Source organism: Alligator mississippiensis, chromosome 12, assembly GCF_030867095.1.
Source record: "Alligator mississippiensis isolate rAllMis1 chromosome 12, rAllMis1, whole genome shotgun sequence".
Classification (NCBI taxonomy): Eukaryota; Metazoa; Chordata; order Crocodylia; family Alligatoridae; genus Alligator; species Alligator mississippiensis.
In genome coordinates, this window is record NC_081835.1 from 37,367,234 (window position 1) to 37,386,764 (window position 19,531).

The 19,531-nt window shown below is 47.1% G+C and overlaps 1 protein-coding gene across 1 annotated transcript in view; it reads right to left on the bottom strand.

The window, feature by feature from the left end:
• SHISA5 (shisa family member 5) overlaps nucleotides 1-19,531 on the bottom strand; it is an 83,468-nt gene that overhangs the window by 61,563 nt on the left and 2,374 nt on the right. Inside the window, exons 2-3 of the mRNA XM_014595389.3 lie at nucleotides 10,475-10,643; nucleotides 9,621-9,689 (exon numbers count right to left, since the gene is read on the bottom strand). Coding sequence (XP_014450875.1) covers nucleotides 9,621-9,689; nucleotides 10,475-10,643 — 238 coding nt within the window. The remainder of the gene's footprint in view (nucleotides 1-9,620; nucleotides 9,690-10,474; nucleotides 10,644-19,531) is intronic.

Sequence of the window (19,531 nt, forward strand, 5' to 3'; positions counted from 1 at the left end):
CTCCCACCCGGGCAGATAAGGGTCCGGGGCCTTAGAAGGCCGTCAGGTGGGTACTTGTGACGCTTGGAGTGGAATTAATTAGGCGGACGCTTATCGGTTGCAAAGCAAGATTATTTACTCACGCCGTCAAGGTGGTGAATAGCGGAGGTCAGAGATACTTGGTTAGTTACAGCTTAAGGTTTGTAGGTCGTATGTCGGTCTGCATAAGAGTTCGTCGGTCGGGCAGATAAATGGAGAAAAAAGTCGGGCCGGCAGGTCGTTGATTTACGTCTGATTAGGTCGAGACGGGGGAGACTGACAAGTGATCAATTTGTCAGTTATTCTCATGCATACGTTCAGAGGTTTTTCAGGTGTGTGTGTGGAGGTCTCCCGTTCTTCACGGAAATGAAGACGGGTTTTATTTGTATAATAGCCAATTGCTTTTCGCCACGTCATAAATTTAATTAGAATCGCCAATTATCTAGCGGTCTTCGCTAGGGTGTTATCATAGGGTTACTCCTTGTTTTCTTTGACCAATTATAATGACTTATGTACAGCACAGAAGGCTAAGTTCTATTTCATGTTGGTGTCGCAGTTATAAATCTCTTTTTGACATGCGCAGCAAAAAAAAGCGGTTACTATCATTATTGTTAACCCTTAGTTAACCTAGTGCAGAAAAAAACTGTTTTGAATGGTTTTACTTGTTTGTGACATGGGCACTACTTAATTTGGTTGTGACACACCAGAGGGATTTTCAGGAGGATGGCTCTGCATTGCGCAGCTGGTGTCAAAACAAGGCACTCATATTTATGTGTTGACTCTCAGATAGGATTCTGCCTTTGTACAATATATTGGTAAGTCTTATGGAAAAGAAAATACTCTTTTCAAATAATGAATTTTTTCTCCTAATCACATACTCACCACCTATAAATATATTTTTGAAGAAAAGTTCACTTCTAAACGATATAAATAATGGTAATTTGTTCTATTTATGTATGTTGACTATTTGAGCACAGGTGGGGTTAGCCACATAAGCCAGGCTATGTAAGTGTTCACTTGCATGATAAACTGGGGACTAGATTAGAATCACTTTGCTTCTGAGAAATATCCTAAAGTGCTTTTCAAACAAGTCCTGATTACACGAGAGTATGTGGCTGCTAACACTCACCAAAAATTATAATGCATAGAGGAATTAGGTAAAAGAAGTCCAAAGAGAGAAAAGAATTATGCTTCTTCTACTTTTCTAGTCTAATACCTTAACCTGTTTCTATGTCAGTGAAAGAGAACATTACACTCTTAATGGATTGCATCCACTCACAAGCTGTGTCTTGCAAGTGAGCCACCAAAAATGCAATAAAAAAATCAAATGAAGCTCAAATGCAATAAAATATCAAATGAAGTTGATGACACCTTTTTACCTAAGCATATTAGAGCAGCTGAGAAAAGTCAAGATCTGTACTTTCAGCCACGGTGAGTGTTGCAGTTGATTTTAGATAGAGATTGTCCTCAAAGCTTCCACAGAGAGAAAAATCAGTCAGATGTTCCTGACCTTCCTTTTACCACTTAATTTTGCAATGTTTTCTTTGAATATTTGGGTGTTCTTTAACTGTAGCTGAACATGATCTCTCATACTCTAAACATACTTCTCTCTGTTTTAAGGGTGCTCTGAAGAAACTGCTAACTATTAGATAATTGAGTGAACATGTGCAAGCATTCATTTGCACGTGCTACTTAGACAAGTAATATGTTTTACTGGACCAACCGGATGGTTGGGAGAGAAATTTGACAACTTTTTGGGCACATACTACCCATACTATCCTCCGATACTGGGAAGAAGCAGATACAGGGGCAAAGAAATGTTATCATGAGTGGTTACAAGCTCAAAGTGTGATAAAATAAATAATCTAATTAGTGAAAGAGCAAGACCATTCAAGAAGGATGAGGGTCCTTTATTACCTGTGGAGTATAGGGAGATTATCAGAGGTAGCTAGTAAATTGTGATGAACAATAAAGCCATTGTCTGTGTTTAGTCCATATTTTTTTAGTAACCAGTAAGGTTACAAATTTGTTTTCCTAGACCCATCATCTGAAGGTGTTTTGCAGATTCCCTTTGAGTATAAGGACCATGAACTCAGAAAGGGATTGGCTGTTTTGTGAAAAGTATTCTTCTACCCATGTTTGTGTGTTTTGAGAGGGATCATTTGTTTCCCTGGGGACAAGTAGCAGTGGCACACCTTGTGTTGCTGCTACTTGTTCCTGAGGAATGCCCATGCCACACACGGCAGGTGGTAGTTTACCCAGGGTGGGGTAGGGGAGGCTGGGACCAGCAGACTAACAACTGTGCTAGCCCCAGCAGCCTTACCTGGGGTCCTGGGGGCCTTGGGAAACTGCAGCCACAGTGCTCCTGCAGTGGGGAGCCTGGCCAGCAGCTGGAGCATGGCTCCAGTCAGCCAGGCTCCGGTTTTGGGTGGCACGCGTTGCAACCATATGCGCTGCTCCACTTTTTTTCAGCATGTTTTTTTTTTTACCCTGGGATCTCCCAGGGTCAAGAAACCACCCCCATACTGCAAAGCATCAGCACAGAGAATGCCTGCATGTGCAGTGTATGGCACCACAGACAAGTCTGCGGCACCACATACCTCATGTTCGCACTCATCTGGATGTGGCCCATGAAGGCATTTGGTGCACTGGATAAGATAGACCACATTCTGAAATGCTGATGGTTTTGTTGTCAGGGGTGTTGATTGTGGTGGCAGTGGAAATGAGTTGACATGTTTTACATTCATTGTTAAGACAGGGTTGTGTCCCATTTGGTGCTTGTTGATCATCTCATAGTTTGCTTCTCATGACAACTTAAGCCAGATTTGGAGGTTGTCTGAAGTCCAAGATTTGGGGAGGTGGGGATGGAGGGAATATTTCTCTCAAGATCTGATCTTTCTTAAGTATAGGGTCTACAATAGACTGAAGATCCTTGGTAAAGGTTCCATTATGGGATGGTATGTGACAAGCAGAAGCATGTGGTCAGTGGGGATTTCATTCTCCAAACACACATTTTGTACAAGTCTTACCCTTCAGAGTTAAGTATGAACAACAACTGTAATTAGCTTTAACTTCCTCTTTTTAGGTAATTTATGAGGGCAAAACTAAGAATACAATTTATAATACTGAACTATGAATCAATAAACATAGAATCATACACAATAAAAATGCACCTAAGCAAGCTTTCCTTATCAGACAGAGCTCAGTGAAAGGCACAAAATAGACTATAGATGATAACATGCTCAAATCACAAACAGAAGTAGAAAACAACTTTAGATAATTGCACAAGTGAGGCGGGGGTGACCAGGGCAGCAGTCCCATACACCACCTTGAGGGTGAGCTGCAAAAGGAGCCAAATCACACCACTGCAGTCAGATAGAAGCTGGCACTATGTGGCTGCCCTGGATGCAGAGCTGCACTGCTATGCCTCTGACTCTAGACCACCCTGTTAACATCTGCCAAAGTACAGCTTTTGAAGCAAACGCACCCTAAACTCCTTAGAGGTGAGAAACACACATGATCTTTTCCTCAAATTACAGATATACTGTACTGTTTTTTTTACCATTAGCTGCAATGACATGGCTTATTTTCATGCACATTTCTTTTAAACAGTTATCTTTTTTGCAAATAGAAGGAAGTTTGCAAGCAGTAACTAATATTTTTTGTATCAAGCACTAAAAAACAAGGAGAATAAATATATAGTAGAGCCGGAGCCTTTAATATAAATGTTTGATCATTAGATAAAGCATAGTATATTAACAGAAGCACTGGCCTCTCCATAGGCAAGGTAGCATGAAAATTCCATAATAATCCCCTATTTTAAATCAATGTTTTGCATATTTTTATATATTCATATACAAAGTTATTCTGAATAAACTACAATTTGGTACTTTACCAATACTCTGTATGAAGTTTAACTGATATTTTCCAGTAAATGTTATCCTTTCAGAAAATGTTAACAGCAAAAAATAAAAAGAACAGAACAAACAAAACAGCCATCTTTCCTCCCATCTTAGACATAGACATCAGGGCTGGAAGGGACCTTGGAAGATCTTTGAGTCCAGCCCCCTGCCCCAGGGGCAGGAAGTCAGCAGGGGTCATAGGATCCCAGCAAGATAAACATCCAAATTTCTCTTGAAGGCATTTAAAGTAGGTGGTTGAACCACCTTTAGCAGCAGTCTATTCCAGACCTCGGGGGCTCAGACAGTAAAGAAGTTCTTTCTTATGTCCAGCCTGAAACAGTCCTGGAGGAGTTTGTGACCATTCGACCTTGTCATCCCTTGGGGCGCTCTGGTGAACAAACGTTCCCCCAGATCCTGATGAGTACCCCTTATAAACTTATAGGCAGCCATCAGATCGCCTGCGCTTTTCCAGGCTGAAGAGTCCCATAGCTCTCAGCCTCTCATCATAGTGTTAAGGGTAACACTATGTGGTGAGCACTAGACCTGCAGCTGGAACAAGGCTTTAATCTGTGTCTCAGCAAAGCTGCTGACCACAAGACAGAATGATATATATTAAAAGTAACTTTGCAAATGCTTAGGCAAGTAGTTTTTTAACCATATAATAGTATTGTTGTAAGATATTACAGCTTTTATGTATAAGAGTTTGCTTATGAGTGCTTATGTTAAGTAACCATCTTAATTGTGTTAACCATTTTTCTGGAAAAAGCAGCAAATAAGTCTGTGTACTGTGAACCAGCTACAGTGAGAAATGAGATAAGATACAGGAGCCCAAAAAAGGTGGAAGATAGTACAACATGGGACAGAAAAACAGATTGGAATGTGGAAGATAAGATGTAACAGAGATGAACATATGCAAAAGGGTGAATGGTGATTGGTAAAGAAGCCCCCAGAGTCCGCACTTTGACCAAAAGAAGGGAGTTCATGGCCTTAGACATGAGCTCATAGCAAAAAGGCATGTTCGGGGCAGGTCCCCTGGTTCACAGGCTGTGTGTCTGTGAGAGAACCTTGTCCGAAGCTGTCTCCATTCTGAATAAAGCTGTTGCAAGCAATGTGTACTGGTGTTTGCTCCCTGCCTGCTCTGGCTAATGAGTAACAGGACCCATGAGCAATTGGATCGTCGTCTTCCTAGTTGTTGGGCGCCACATGGAGTCAGGGTCTAACAATAAGGTCTGTTTTCCTGACCTCTGATCATGAGCGTAGCTCTCCTCTGGACTCTCTCAAGCTCCTCCACATCCTTTTTGAATTGTGGAGCCCAAAATTGGACACAGTACTCCAGCTCTGGCCTTACCAAGGCCGAGTACAACAGAAGAATGGCGTCCTGGGATTTGCTTGAGAAGCATCTATGGATGCAAACCAATGTTTGCTCACTTTACTAGCTGCAGCATCACATTGATGGCTCATGTTCATCTTGTGGTCAATCATGACCCCCAAGTCCCTTTCTTCTGTAATGCTAGCCAGTGCAGCACTGCCGAGCCTATAAGTATGCTGTGGGTTTTTCTTCCCAAGGTGGAGAACCTTGCATTTTTCAGTGTTAAACATCAGGTTCTAGTCTGCCCATTTCCTGAGCCTGTCAAGGTCATCCTGGATTGCCCTCCTGTCCCCAGGTGTGCATGCTTTGCCCCAAAGATTGGTGTTGTCAGCGAACTTGGCCGGTCCACTTCTGACTCCAATGTCCACATCATTAATGAAGATGTTGAATAATATAGGCCCAAGGACAGAGCCTTGAGGGACCCCACTGGTCACAGGGCACCATGATGATTGATTTCCATCAACCACCACCCTCTGAGTCCGACCACGGAGCCAATTCCCCAGCCAGCGGATCGTGGTGAAGCCGAGGTCGCAGTTGGTCAATTTTGCTAAGAGGTGATCATGGGATACCAGATTGAAGGCTTTTTTAAAGTCAAGATGTATGACATCAATCCTTTATCCAGGTGATAGGTCATCTGGTCATAAAAGGAAATAAGATTGGTCAAGCAAGACCTACCCGCAAAAACCCCATGTTGGCTATCCCTCAGGATGTTGCCATCGGCCAGTCCATTAAGAATGGCCTCTGATAATCTTTTCTAAGATTTTCCCCAGGATAGAGGTCAGGCTGATGGGCCTGTAGTTCGCTGGATCCACTTTCCTCCCTTTCCTGAAGATAGGCACCACATTGGCCTTCTTCCAATCATTGGGCACTTCACCAGAGTGCCAGGAGTTCTCAAAGATCCATGCCAGTGGCTGAGCTATGATGCTTGCCAGCTCCTTGAGTACCCTGGGGTGTAAGCTGTCAGGGCCAGATGACTTGATGGTATCCAGCCTCTCAAGGTGTTCCTTAGCAAGGTCAGCACTGATGGAGGGGGAGGAATCTCCCCCACCCAGGCCTTTCCGTCCCGTAATGGGCAGCAGCGTCCCTTGGGACTGGTGAAAGACTGACGCAATTTAGCAAGTTGGCTTTTTCCTGGGCATTGGTTGTCAGTTGTCCCATCTGGTTTAGCAGGGGTCCAAAGTTGCCTTTGCTTTTCCCCCAGCTCCCCACATATTTAAAAAAGGACTTTTTATTGTCCTTGATACTTGTAGTTAGTTGGAGTTCCGTCACAGCCTTGACTTTCCTGGTTTGCTCTCTGCAGGTCTGGACCAGAGCAGAGTATTCCTCCTTGGAGGTGGATCCAGTTCTCCATCCTTTGTAGGTATTTCTTTTTAGATGCAGGAGATCTGCTAGTTCCCTGCAGAGCCAAGGGGGCTGCTGTGCCCTTTTCCTGCCTTTCCTCTGAGATGGAATAGACTTAGCTTGTGCATCCAGGATCACTCCCTTGAGGAGCAACCACTCATCCTGTACTCCCCTCCCCTTTGGGTTGTGGTCCCTTACGGCCTCACTGACAAGCCTCCTGAGCTTGTAAAAGTCAGCTTTCCTGAAGTGAAGGACTTCTGTATTGCTGACTGACTTGGCAGCTTTACAACAGATGGTGAAGGTGATCAGCTCATGATCACTGTCACCCAGTGTCCCTTTGATTGTTAGGTCACTGATTAGGTCGTCCCCAGTTGCCAGTATCAGGTCAAGCAGAGCTTTACCTCTCATTGGCCCGTAGACTTCTTGAGTCAGATAGAGCTTATCCACACATGTGAGGAAGCTTTGCGACCATTTGGATTTGGCTGAGTGCTCTTCCCACAAGATGTCTGAGTAGTTGAAGTCTCCCATGACAACCATTCACTGGGAGTGTGCGGCCTCAGCCAATTCCCTGGCGAACTCCTGGTCAAGCTCTTGATCCTGGGTGGGAGGTGTGTAGTAGACTCCCACCACTGTGTCCCCCATGCCTTGTTCCCCTCAGATTTTAACCCAGAGGGTCTCCAGTTGTCCACCCTGGGTGCCAATGTCGGCTTGCAGGGATGCGTAGCTCTCCTTGATATAGAGAGCTGCACCCCCACCCCTTTTATCCATTTGATCTCTCCTGTACAGGGTATAGCCATCTATACTTATGGCCCAGTCATGGGTGGAGTCCCACCAGGTCTCTGTTATCCCTATGACATCGTAATTATTTGTGTTAAGCAGGAGGACAAGTTCCTCCTGTTTATTCCCCAAGCTCCTGGCATTTGTGTACAGGCAGGCAAGTGTCCCTTTGGGGGCCCTTGCCTTGCCTACAGATTGTTCCAGGGCTGGGGCAGGGGTGGGCTCCTTTAAGTGCCTTGGCCTGCTGGCCTTGCAAAAGTTGCTCAGCGGGCCAGCAGTGGCAGTAGTCCCCCCATCCCCCGGCGGGTTTAGTTTAAAGCCTGGTGGAGCAGGTCAGCCAATTTGGCTGAGAAGAGCCCCCTCCCCAGGGGAGATCAGTGGCGGCCATCCCTTCCCAGCAGCTCACTGCCTCTCTCAATAAAAAGTGGACTGTGGTCATGGAAGCCGATGCCTTCCTGATGACACCAGCACCGCAGTCTTTGGTTCACTACCTTGATCCTCCTCTCCCTTCTCAGCCTGTAGCCTGAAACTGGCAGGATCAAAGAAAACACAACCTGTGCCTCCAACCCTTTAAGCCCCACTCCCAAATCCCTGTAGAGATTAATGACCCAGCTGGGATTGCTCTGAGCCGTGTCATTTGTGCCCACATGGATAAGGAGCATAGGGTAGTGGTCAGTGGGCTGGAGGAGCTCAGGGATCCTCTCCACGGTCTCAGATATGGGCTCCCAGGAAGCAGCAGACTTCCCAGGCTAAGGGGTCAGGGCAGCAGATTGCCCCCTCAGTCCCCTTCAGGACGGAGTCTCCCATGACAGACACTTTGCGTTTTGTCTTAGGGAGAGTGGGGGAGGTAGCTACAGTTGAGCCTGTGTTACCTACAGGATCAGGCAGCTTAGCAGGCTTTGCTTAGGTTGAAAGAGGTTCATACCTATTGCAAAGCTCCACCAGGGCAGGGACCTGGGTGCGGCGGGCCTTGGGGCCCTTGACCACCTTGGTCCAACCCCTTGGCTGGACAGAATGGGAGGTCCCCAAGTCCTCCCTTGTCCTGGAAGAAGACCTTGCTCTACCCTCTGCCCCCAGGGGTGAAGGGCCTTGCAGTAGGAGTTGATCTCCTGTTCACAGTACCTGATGGCACGCAGTCTCTGGACTGCGGCCTGGAGCTCCTCTAGCTGGTGCATCAGAGACCCCAAAAGGGAGCAGACCTCACAAGGGGAGGTGGCCATGCTCCCAGACCCCAGATCCTGAAAAAGTGTCAGGCAGCCCCCGCAGCTAAGAGGCAGAGGCTCTGTCTGCATGGAGCCTGGAACCATGGGCTCCATCTGGGTGGAGGTCTCTGAGGAGCCAGAGGGGGAAGCCACAGACTCCTAGGGGCCCCTTGGGGTGTGGCGCATGCCCATGTGCATGGTGCCGCTGGGAGGTTGGCTATGGGTGGGACTGCCTTCCCTAGGGCACACTGGCAGGGCACACTGGCAGGGCCTCGGGCAGGGCCTCACTTCCTTCCTCTTTTCAAAAACCACAATGGAAGAGATACAAGACACCTGAAATGATGGTAGATATTAAAAAGTTTACCGTATTCCCTGTCTCAAATACAGAGAATGACAAATATAAACATATTAAAATGGAAGAACCTTTTTAAATATAGCTACCGTTTACAGAAAAAAATTCCGATTTACGTTGTAGGTACGCTGGTGACACAGTAGATTCACTCATCACAGAATATATAAACTACATACTGTGAAAATTATGTCTGAAACTGGGGGTGTCAAACCCCTTGCCCCCTCCCAGTTCCTGGGCCAAATCCACACTTCAGGGATCCCTGCAGGCTAGATATGAACCCACCTCTGGTGACAGGATGAACACCAGGGTAAATGGCAGAAGGGAGTTGTGGGGGTTAACATTTCTGTCGCTTGCTCACCCACCACTGATCCAGGGCCCCAGATGAGCTCTGTTTGCTGGAATTTGGTGGTGAACCCTACCCTCACTCAGGAGCTCCATGGATGTGGACTGCAGGCCATATGTTTGACACCCCTGTCCAAAACACTAACATGCAACTTTTATCTCCAGGTCCCTATTTCCTGTTATAATTTCAAATATAGAGCAGTCTTGAGAACACTGTGGTACAAAATTATTGTATTTTCACTTTGCATTTGCATGTAGTACATACAGTAGTACATTGATAAAATACCTCTGATAAAAAGGGAAAGCCTCTTACTCACCTGCGTTCATGGTCCCATTCTGAGTCCAAACTGAACACCAAAGTATTTTCTTCAATTGAACTGTATGTCCTGAAATTAAAAAAAAAAAGTGTCTCTGGAGTGGAAATTAACTCATTATTATTTTTTTAACCAGGTATTTCATGATGCTCAACTGATATTTTGATAATAGGGCAAGTCAATCCAACCAAATCAAGACTTATTTGTACTGTTTCCTAGTACTTTGAAAATTAGTATAGTATCTCTGAGGTTTTAAAGTATACTGACAAAGCATGCCTACCATCATGAATACTAAAGCTCACAACATTCTTATGTATAACAGGACAAAAATGTATACAGACAGATGAAAGCTGGACAAATGCCACTCATTTTCATATCTGATCTAGCTTCATTAAAAGTGATATAAAAAATGTAAAATATAGTCCAATTCATACCAAGTATTTGCACTCTTGTGTTCAGAGACAACATTTTTTCATGTTGTAAAGCCTAAGAAATGTGCATATGAAACTAGATGTTCCCAAGCAGAAATAGAGCAGAACAGCATTTCTCAAATATTTGAAAGCTGCCCCATTCAGGAAAAATAAAGCTAAAAGCACCTGCATTTCATCTGGCTATATAATGCTAAAAGCCTATTTTATTTCTTATATTGTTAATCTATTGCAGTGCTCCACACTTTAGTCAATGCTCTCATACATCATCATAATGATCACTTCTAAAGGAAGTGCTATTGTTTGATCTTTTTCTTTTTTACAGCCTCCTACACTAAGTTACAACTTTTATTTAAAGGTTGTTGGTTGTAGCGGATGGATTATTTTAAAACTACTGTACTATATCACAATCTGAAGTTTATTGTGTACCTTTCATGCTGCCCATTACACTCAAGTTGTTCATCTTCGTCAAATTTATGTGATTCATCTGAACAGCAATATTGACTGAGGCAGTTTCCACAGCAGAATGCCGGACAAGATATTACAGGGTAGGTCCGTCCACCAGAATCCGCATATGCCTTACAAACCTCACTCAAAACTGGAAAAAAAATGTGAACAACTTGTTAGTCACATAAGAACAGTGTATCTTTAAATGTATCTACAATTTTTATCATCTCATCTAGTATGGCATCAGAATATATTAGAAATGTTTCACTTATGTATTCCAAATTAAGGATCTCCAGTGAAGCATAGAAAGATTCAATTCTTAGTCTTCAATCTCTCTAGTTATAAAGGTGCATGTTACTTCCAGTCAAAACAGGTTAGCACTCTTCTAGCATTCCCATGTAAATAGAGGATGAAACTATTTGAAAATATAATTATCAAATATATTTTGTACTTTTATTTGTTCCATTGTGGCTGCTAGCAAATAAAGACGCTGCTTTCAAAAAACTTAAAAACTTTTTGGAAATTTGATACTCTGAGGCAACTTGTATAACACACAACAGATCAGCTTTCCATGTGGCTTTGTTTCTTTTAGACATGTTTGTGGCAAATCATAATCCTACTGAATTCATGGTACAGCTTTACTACAACTAGCATGGGCTAAGCTCAAATATGTGAAACATTCCCATTACAGAGCCATGCCAGTCCTGTGCAATTGCATTCAAAATGGTGATGGAATAACCCACATGCTTTATTGTAAAAGTGAGTTGCCATGCTAAACGAGGGAGGAGAACAGGAAGAAAGTACAAACCAGGTGAAACTGAGATACCAGTGGAGGACTCAAAGCATGCAGGACTGAATAATCTGCATTCGCACAGCAAAGTATGTGGGTGGCCAGCCTGGTCTGAAGCAAAATCCCCAAACTCAAGCCAGTATCCTCAGCCACACCTGCTAGTTAAAAGTATAAGCATCTTCAAACCTAGGTTGGCTTGCGGGGGAGAGAGATATCCTCAATGACAAAATGCTTTCAGTGAATTCAGCCTTATTTTCAAAATGACCTGCATTTTATATGAAATTCTGTATGAATTCTCTCTCTCTCTCACAAATGCATAACGAAAGCCTTTAGGGTCCCCCCCATCCCCCCGCTGTTAACCTTTGAAACATCATAAATATAAAATCTTGACGCCTTTGCCTTGGCTTGGGGTTTCAGTTGTGTGCTACAAGCTTTCACAGGGCGCATCGACACAAAATGTTTAATGCACAGTAACCTAATAACACTGTGCAGTAGTGTGTCAGGCAAAAACCATGCTAATATTCTACTGTACAGTAATATTAGGGTACTGCACAGTAAGCATCACTAAAACCCGTGCACCAGTGCTACTGTGCAGTAACTGTAGTTACTGCACATTTGCATTTAGTTAGTACTTCATTAAGCAAGTACTAAGCTAAATGTGCAGTAATTAGTGCACATTAATGAACGTGTAAATGTGCCCACTGTGAAGTATTTTAATTCTAACTAGGGCATCATTTAATTACAATGACTAATAACAACTGGTGAGAAGTAAGTGTTCTCTACAGTTGAGAAAACAAAACATTTTAAGATCATGGATCCACAACACTTTTACAGCTGTGTCAAAAAGGAAGTAGATCTACAACAGTAGCAGATCCAGGACAAAGAAAAGTGGGGTGCAGCAGCAGCAGAGAGCTCACTGTGCATGCATCCAGCAGCCAAAACTGGAACTCTCATTAGTAAACCAGCAGCAAAGGGGGTGAGACCACACCACTGCCCCTGCCCTGGATCTCCCCCCAATATACAAATGTAACTGATTTGATTCCGGAGTAGAATAACTTGGTGGGGAAAACTGAAAGTAAAACTACACTGTAGCTATATGTAGTCAGTGTAGCTTTACATTTTCTCACAGGGTTGGCTGTTCACTCAAGGTGAACAGGCCTGCTGTCCTCCAGCTTCATGATACATTGGGGTATTAAAGTGATTTCAGTTATGCTAGTATAAATATTTTGTATGTGCATGCCTAAATCTTTGGTCTCTTGTGATGTCAATGCCCTGATTACGGTAGATAGTTTTAGCACAGGGGTTGTCAAGGAGGTACTTTGGAAGGCGCCGTCACCCAGCACCCTGCACCACCATTTCCAAGGAGCAGGACCGGGCGGGGGGAGGGGGCGAGGGCAGTGGCACCCTTCTGCAGGCCACCCCCCCCCCCGCTCTGTGTCCCACCATGTACCATGACCTCCAGCTCCATGTCTGGCTGCGTACCACCTCCCACCCCCACTGCTCTGTGTCCAGCCGCCAGATGTTTTAGAGGATAGACAAGACCTGAATGTCTACTACACAAAATTCTCTCGTTTAAACCAAACAAAGCCAAAGCTCAGTTTAGTTCATCTTATCCCATCCCATCTTAAAGTCACCTTTAATATTTTAGCAGGTCAAGCTCTGGGAAGCAATAGCTCCTTTCATCTGGGGAATTCAAGGTGTTCGATAATTAATGATGCTTCACAACATGGTTTTAAGTCATGAGAACTAGAGAAGGATCCCTAGGTACTATATGTATTGTTTCAAAATATATTTCTATTTGTAGTGTGAAACAGAACTCATCAGTCATATTTTAAAGTAGCCAGTAAAAAAAATGTGAATTAAAGTAAGGGTAAGCAGCAGGGCTACAGGGGGAAAAGGCAAGAAAGCAGTGGTGGTGGTGGGTAGGTAGCAGCTGCAGCTCCAGCTGTGACCCCAGGAGCTGGAGCCAGAGAAGCTGCCTGCCTCCCCACCATCTTGCATTTAAATCCAAAATGAGGGGCTTATTTCCCCCATGTTAAATGGGGGAAGCAACCTTATCATGGATTTGAGTAAATATGGCAAGTAAGTTCCTTTAAACCATGGTATATTGTGATTGTTCCACATTTGGCTTAATTTGGCCAAATTGGAAAATTATTAGATGAGCTGTCCAAACAGTGTGATACTTCAGGGCTTGTTTCTTCTGGGAAGAACCTAGAATTAAAGAATACCTTGGACACCTCTATGATAGGGTAATAACCAGGGATCCTGTTTTTTTCTGTTCAAAAATCCCAGATTGTCTTATAACCCCTCCCCCGCCAAAATTCTCTGTTTAAAGCCCCCCAAATCCATGTTTTTCTGCAATTAAAATGAAATGCCACTATATTTACAGGTATTAGTTTAACAAATGTTTCATTGATATATTTACAAATATAAAGGAAGGCAAGGGGCTCTGGGGAGAGTTATCTCCCTAGAGGTGGCCCTCTCGCTGGGGTGCCGAGACCCTGGCCCCTGCCACGTGCACTCTTTCCGTCACCAGGTCATGATCCAGCTGGCGGCAGGAACATAGCTAGAGGCTGAGGGGTGCTTTGTGATACCTTTTCAGGGGGCCCTGGTAAGGGTTTTGTATATACTGGGGGACCTGTGATGTTTCTGGTGGCACTTGCATCACAAGTGCCCCATGGTCCATGAACAGAGGGCATCCACAGGTCCCACTGGCAAGAGGGGTGCCCCTGCCACTGGTACCCCTCCCCCCTCAGGCCCCCCTGGCATCCCAGCCACAACATCCAGGTGAGCTCAGGGGACCAAAGCAACCAAGAGGAGAGAGGGAGTTTGGCAGGGTCCCGGGGAGGGCAGCAGCAACCAAGGGGAGAGAGGGAGCAGGGGCCCCCTGGCCTTAGTTATGCCCCCGCCATAGCTGCCCCACCCCCAACCCTCACCTTTTCCTATTGAAGCTTGTCCACCTGAGGACCACCCCATGGCAGAGTGGGTGCAGATCCCCTCCGGGCATCAAGGCAAGAGGAAGGCCTGGGCACAGGTGAAGCCCTCTGGCATGTAGGACTTCTCCCCTCTGCCAAAACCACCACATGAGGGGAAGGGGCGGCCCAGCCTCCAGGGGCCTCCCCAGCTGTGCCTGACACCCCACCCCCAGGAAAGATCAAATGGGCGATCCCCGTGGAGGAGGTTTTGGGGATGCTGGACAGTCCCAAACAGGAGCCCAAGGAAGAAGTCCCTCACTCTGCTGGCCAGGGCCTACTCCCCTGAAACCACAGGCGCTGAGACTGAGGATGAGGCAGACCCAAAGGAAGGTCTGGCGGTAGAGCTCTGCCCCTCTGATGATCTGGGGGAGACAGGAGCCCTGGGGCTCACCTTGGTGAGTCCTGAGGAGGGAGGTCCTCTTTCCCAGGATGCTGAGGCAGACACCGAAGCCACGCCAGTGCCTGATGGGTCTCTTCCCTCCCCCTCCCTCACTTCCAACCTGCCCCATGATCCTGCACCAGAGGGGGTTGGGGTGGGGTCCCCTAATCAACAGGCCGATCTTGTCAGGGACCCAGTGCAGACCCCCCAGGCTCCAGCTCTACCCTACCATCTTGTGAAGGAGCCCCACCCCCACCTGTACCCCAACCCCTGTCCCAAGGGGCTGAAGAGCTCTCCCAATCCCAACCAGATTCTGGGGTTTTAGCAGACCGGGAAGGGGGGTGGGGGTCCAGATGGTGCCTAAGGAGCCTGCTGAGGCCCAGGACCAGGAGGAGGACACCCGAGACCTCTTGGTCCTGGCAGTCTCCAGGGGTGAGCTGCTTGCATTTCTTGACCATGACTACACCCAGTGGCCTGCCAGCAAGGTACAGCTAGCCTTGGACCTCTGGGGAGATTTTGACAGCATCCTCGCCACTGTAAGGGCACTGGTGGGGGAAGGCAAGGGACCCAAAAGCGGCCATGCCCAGATTTATAGGTCACAGTTTCATAGACGCCCTCCATACTTATGGGAAGGTACTGCATGAGTCAGCAAACCCCACACCGGGCATTGAGATGCATGAGGTCCCTGCCAAACTGTCCACTCCACCCCCCGCAGCCATGAGGTCATTTAAGATCATGACCCCTCAATGTCCATAGCTGCAAGAAGGGTCTCCGGAAATGCCAGGTGCTATCCTTCCTTCACGAGCGGGGTACCCCATGGTATTTTTGCAAAAGACCTTGATGACGCTGACCAATGAACCTAATTGGTGGCTGGAGTGGGGAGGCAGGGTATTTTTTAGTCACCTCTCAGCCATATCTTGTGGGGTGGCCACCCTGTTCTCCCCAGGCCTGCAGCTGGAGGTTCTCTAGGATGCTGAGGTGGTGCCAGGCCACCTGCTGCACCTCTGGGTCCAAATGCAGGGGCTGGTCTTGAACCTTTTGAACGTGTACGCCCCCCAAGGGACCAGGAGGTGGCGGATTTCTTTCCACCAGGCGGCCACTTACATTGGCACCCTCAATCCTCTCAAGTGCCTGGTCCTTGACAGGGACTTTAACGTCACCCTAGACATGCAAGACCAGTCAGGCATGGAACAGAACCAGGCCACCATGGGCATCCTTGGGGAAATCCTGACAGACTACTCCCTGTTGGACATCTGGTGTGCCTGTCACCCTACCAACCCCCTGCCTTCACCTATGTGAGGGTGGGGGAGGAGTAGGCATACAACTCCCAGTTGGACCGAGTTTATAGCTCTCTGCTGCACTTTGCCTGGGCACATTCCTCTGGCATCCAGCCAACTCCTTTCAGCAATCACCACCTTGTCTGGGCCCAGGCCACGCTAGGGCCTGGGAGTCCGGGATCAGTCTGCTAGCATTTCAGTGCCAGTCTGCTGGAGGATGTGGGCTTCAGGGAGGCCTTCTGGGAGTTCTGGCTGGCCTGGCGGGAGCAACAGGCAGCTTTCCCCTGGGCTCCCAGATGGTGGGATGTGGGGACGTTGCACATTTGGCTCTTTTGCCACAGTTACATTCGGGGGCACACCAGGCAGAGGGAGATGGTCCGGGAGCAGCTCGAGTGGGAAGTGCTAGAGCTGGAGAGGTGCCTGGCCACCAAAATAACCAGCCTGTTCCTCTGCAAACAGTGTTGGGAGAGGTGTCCTCCAGCCTACCAGAGTTGGTTGTGGGGCCAGTGCCTTGCCTGGCCCCATGATGCTCCCTGCTCCACCACCTGAGCTGGCTGGAGGACACCAAACTGGTGTGCTTTCCTACCGCCCATCGCCGCCACCTCTACATGCTCGTGCACCACACAATACATCATGCCGCCCTTGCGTCCCGCTCAGATACCAAGTGGCAGGACCTGTTCGGTGAGGGGGTGGCTGGGGCACCCCAGTGGCTGAGTCTGTACTCCACCCTCATCCCACGAGCCACTGGGGACCTCAGCTGGCAGCTCCTCCGTGGAGCCGTTGCCATGGGCGTGTATGTGGCAAGCTTCATGGATACCCTGATCTCCTGTCCCTTCTGCGGGCAGAGGGAGACCCTGGCGCACATGACCCTTAAGTGTGCCAGTCTGCAGCACTTCCACCTCCAGAACCTCCTCCTGAGGTTCTGGTTGAATTTCACCCTCCACCTTTTTGTTTTTGGTCACCCCATCAGGAGCCCCACCAAGTCCCGGGACCTCCTGGTCAACCTCCTCCTGGCCCTGGCCAAGTGGGCCCTGTACTTGACCAGGAAGGAGGCTCTGACCAGGAAGGTGCCCGGAGACTGCGGGGCCACTTTCCTCTCCCTTGTCCGTGCACATTTCTGGGCAGAGGATCAGTGGGCGGCATCCACCAGCTCCTTGGATGCCTCTGAGGACCGGTTGGTGTCCCCCTCCGGAGAACTTCTTTTCATATTTTGAACCTTTGACCCCCACATCACTCCTACCCTTTTCTTCCTTAGTCGTCCCACTATAAAAAAAAAAAAATTCAGTTGTATCTTTCAAACTTTGGCCCCACAAAATAGGGGCTATTAGTTAACTAGGTGGGCCTTAAGGCCCATGATCTCTGGAAGATACAAATAGACAGGTGCACTTCTTTTCATGCTTTGACCCTTTGACCCACACGACACTTCCACCCCGTTTTTTCCTTAGTTGTCCCAAGCATTTTGTTGTGTTATTCATTCATTGGCCCCACACCATAAAGGCCACTAGTTAGTTGGGTGGGCCTTAGGGCCCATGGCATTTGGGTAACAGAAATAGACAGGAGCTACTGGGGCCCAGCCAATTAGTATCTGAGGACAATACCTCTTATGCCAGCTGGACTGCTGCAGCAGCATCCCAAATCCATTTTTAAATACCCCCAAATCCATGTTCTTCCACAATTAAAACAAAAGACCACTCTACATATATAGAGAGAGCGAGAGAGAGGGATCGATCAGTTGGGTAATGCTTTATTAGTATATTTACAATGTTAAAGCAATTTGGAAGCCTACCAGTGTCTCTATCATCATGATACAATAAACTGTAAATATCTGTGTGTTGTGCGAAGAAAACTAAAAAAACACATCATGATGAGTGCGTGATAGGGGGATGTGGGGTTTGCAGGAAGGCGGTGGGAAGGGGTGTGGGTGAAGGTGGGTTTGTGTGGAGGGATGTGGGTTGGATCTGGCCCAGCCCATCCAAGGCTGTGCACTAGCAGGCCAAGCCAGGTCCATTCAGCATGTAGGAGCCTGGGTCACACAGCACCACATCACTGCCCGCTGTGCCTGCAGCAGAGCCATAGCCACACTGCCTGCTGCCACCTGCACTGGGGGGGCCAGATGAGGGAGCAGGCATGTGGCAGCCCCCGCTTGAGATGCTCCAAATGCCCACCTGCTGGGACATCCCCCCGCCGCCGCTCCCCACACCCCCCAACACCCCCTTCCACCCTCCAACAACCCTGTCCACTCCTGACACCCCCCCCCCCCAACATCCCCCTGCCACTCCTCACATCCACTTAGGCCCAGCCACACCCATAAATCCCCCCCACCCCATGTCCCTAACTTACCTTTGACAGTACGGGGAGCAACAAGAGCACCACAGAGACAGTCTGCCCAGAAACCAGTGTCTCCCCTGGAGGACCAACTCCTGGGTTGCCTCCAGGCATGGTCTGGGGCCGTGCCTTGCCCCGTTCTGCAAAGTGGTTTTTTTTTTTTTACCCCTGGAGGGGTCTAATTTTGTCCCCACGCTGCAAAATTGCAGTGCCCAGAACATTTTTCATTCCTGCACGTACCTCTTGCACCTTCTTAAAGGGGTTTGAGACACTGCAAGACACACATGCATGCTCTTCTGGACGCACCCAACTTGTCCTGGGAGTGCTAAACTTAACCTAAGTAAAAAGTTTCTAGTGCTTGCACTGACTTTAACTCTTTCCTGAGCCTTAAGTCAACCAGCCCTTCTAATTAAGCTCCTTTCCTGTTTTACATCTGATATATCAACCTTGTCTTTGAACGAAATAGATATGCCCATTAGCTACAGGATTGCTATTAGGGCTGTGTGAAGTATTTCCAATCAACTCAGAAAAGCCTGACATTTAGGTTTTTATACTGTTTGCGGACCCAAACTTGGGTACCTTGAAAATATCTGATTATCATAGGTGTTGCATACATACCTGGGGGGTGGAATTCTAAATAGGCAGGGACCTGAAAACTATGTTGTAGTGTTATTTGCAATAATGCAATGATGTAAGCATTAACAATCTTAATCCCTAAATGGAAAGTATTATATTCTGGCTCTTCCCTCATGACCAATGACATGATTAGAAAGCACCTAACTTTATAATGGTTAGCCACATTAGATCAGTGAAAAATACTCTGTGCCTAGGCAGTTGGAACATTATCCTGATTCTCATGATGAAAGGATTACAAAACCCTGCTGAATGTCAGCTGTGGATCTTTGGATCTCTTACAGCAAATACACTTCCTGTCTATGGAAATAACTCAGCACAACAAATAGGCCTGTCTACATAAGCAACTGAGGGAACCTAGGCAAATGTAGGGTCATCTTCCTGTCCCTCATCTGTGCATGTCACTGGGCAAAGCTCCATTGGCTCCTTGGACCTGTGCAAGGGCCAATGGGTGCTGGCCAGTGTGCTCTGCTTGGTGTGCCCCCTTTAGAGCATTCGTTATTAACATTTGACCCACACCCCTGTCCCCATTTTCTCTTTAGTTGCTCCAAGTAATTAATTGCTGCACATTTAGTGCTGCTACTCAAGAATTAGAGGTGCTTATAGGTTCTGAGTGGGCATAGGCCAGGGGTGGGCAAAATATGGCCCAGAGGCTGGATC